The sequence below is a fragment of the Propithecus coquereli genome, unplaced genomic scaffold (genome assembly GCF_000956105.1).
Source record: "Propithecus coquereli isolate 6110/MARCELLA unplaced genomic scaffold, Pcoq_1.0 Scaffold469, whole genome shotgun sequence".
NCBI classification, from domain to species: domain Eukaryota; kingdom Metazoa; phylum Chordata; class Mammalia; order Primates; family Indriidae; genus Propithecus; species Propithecus coquereli.
Window position 1 is genome coordinate 925,696 of NW_012150496.1, and position 1,337 is coordinate 927,032.

The 1,337-nt window shown below is 32.6% G+C and overlaps 1 protein-coding gene across 1 annotated transcript in view; it reads left to right on the forward strand.

Moving 5' to 3' along the window:
* NSF (N-ethylmaleimide-sensitive factor) overlaps window positions 1-1,337 on the forward strand; it is a 187,097-nt gene that overhangs the window by 54,453 nt on the left and 131,307 nt on the right. The window contains exon 4 of the mRNA XM_012655230.1: window positions 528-597. Coding sequence (XP_012510684.1) covers window positions 528-597 — 70 coding nt within the window. The remainder of the gene's footprint in view (window positions 1-527; window positions 598-1,337) is intronic.

Genomic DNA, 1,337 nt, shown 5'->3' on the forward strand with positions numbered 1-1,337 from the left:
TGCCTATAGCATCTGAAATTGTTGTGACAGCTTGGTCTTTTCTCTTTAGGAACATAGACTTTAAATTTAAATGCATTTGAAAACTATAGTCAATAATGATGATATTTTAATATACTTCTTCAAATTTCTCAGAATGAAGATGATATACATACATATACATATATATATGTACGCATAGTATACATACATTGTGGTACTGTTCTGGAGTCTTTAATCACAAAATGGTATCATACTGTACAATATACTTTTTTCACTCAATATTATGTTTTCATGGGCCATCCATCTTTATTAAATATGTCAAGTTTTTATTTTAATAAAAATTGCTGTACAGTATTCCACATTATGAGTATACTACATTTTATTTATTGTTCCCCTACTGACCAGCATTTTTCAGAGTTCGACTACTAGAAATAATGCCACAATGAACCTTCCTGTAGATCTCTCTTTAGGCAAATGTTCAAGAGTCTTTTTGGAATAGACACCTGGAAATAGAATTGTTGAATCAATGTATTCATTTTTACATTAAGATTACAACCTATAAGTATATTCAGTATGTGGAGAAACAGGTATGTTCTCTTGCCTATGAAAGTTACTCAAGTAGCACATAACCTGTACTTTCTAGGAAATGCTAAGAAGGAACATAGCATCCAGATTTGGAAGTAGGAGAATATTCTGAAACTTTCAGCCAAGATTTGAACTTATTCTTTGATCTTCAGTGCATTTTCTATCCTTTCCTTTGGCTTTGTTATTTGGCTTTTGAAATATTTAAAATATGTGTGTCCCCCTTTAAATGGGAAACCAAAATAGAGAAATATGATTACACACCAATTTTATTCAAAGAGTTTACAGAAAATCCTGTACATAACTCAAGTGGCTAGAATGTAATAAAGAAGTTTAGAACAGAATTTGGAGTATGAAATGACCATAGAGACTTATCTAGTCCAGACTTCTTGATTAACAGACGTGACAAATCCAGGTGCAGAGAACTTCAGTGATTTACTTAGGTAAATCTAGATACTTACCGAATCTATTGAAACACACAGACTCACAGCCCCTTTAAGAGAACAGTTTTGTTTGCAAACCACTAGACTCTTTGCAACAGTCATTTAATACTGATCAACTGAAAGCTACACTACAGTGATTTGTTTGTTTAGCTTCTTGCTGTTTGACCACATTAACTCACAAAAGCACTGTGCCTCTTGTTCAAAGCAAGTGTGAAAACCCATCTTTTCTGAATTATGTACTTTTGTGAGAACTGTAGGAGCTCTCTTATCCAGTGTGATTGGGACTGGTAGTTAATTAAAAAGTTGGTTAAAAGCCTTTTCTTGGATTTTTTT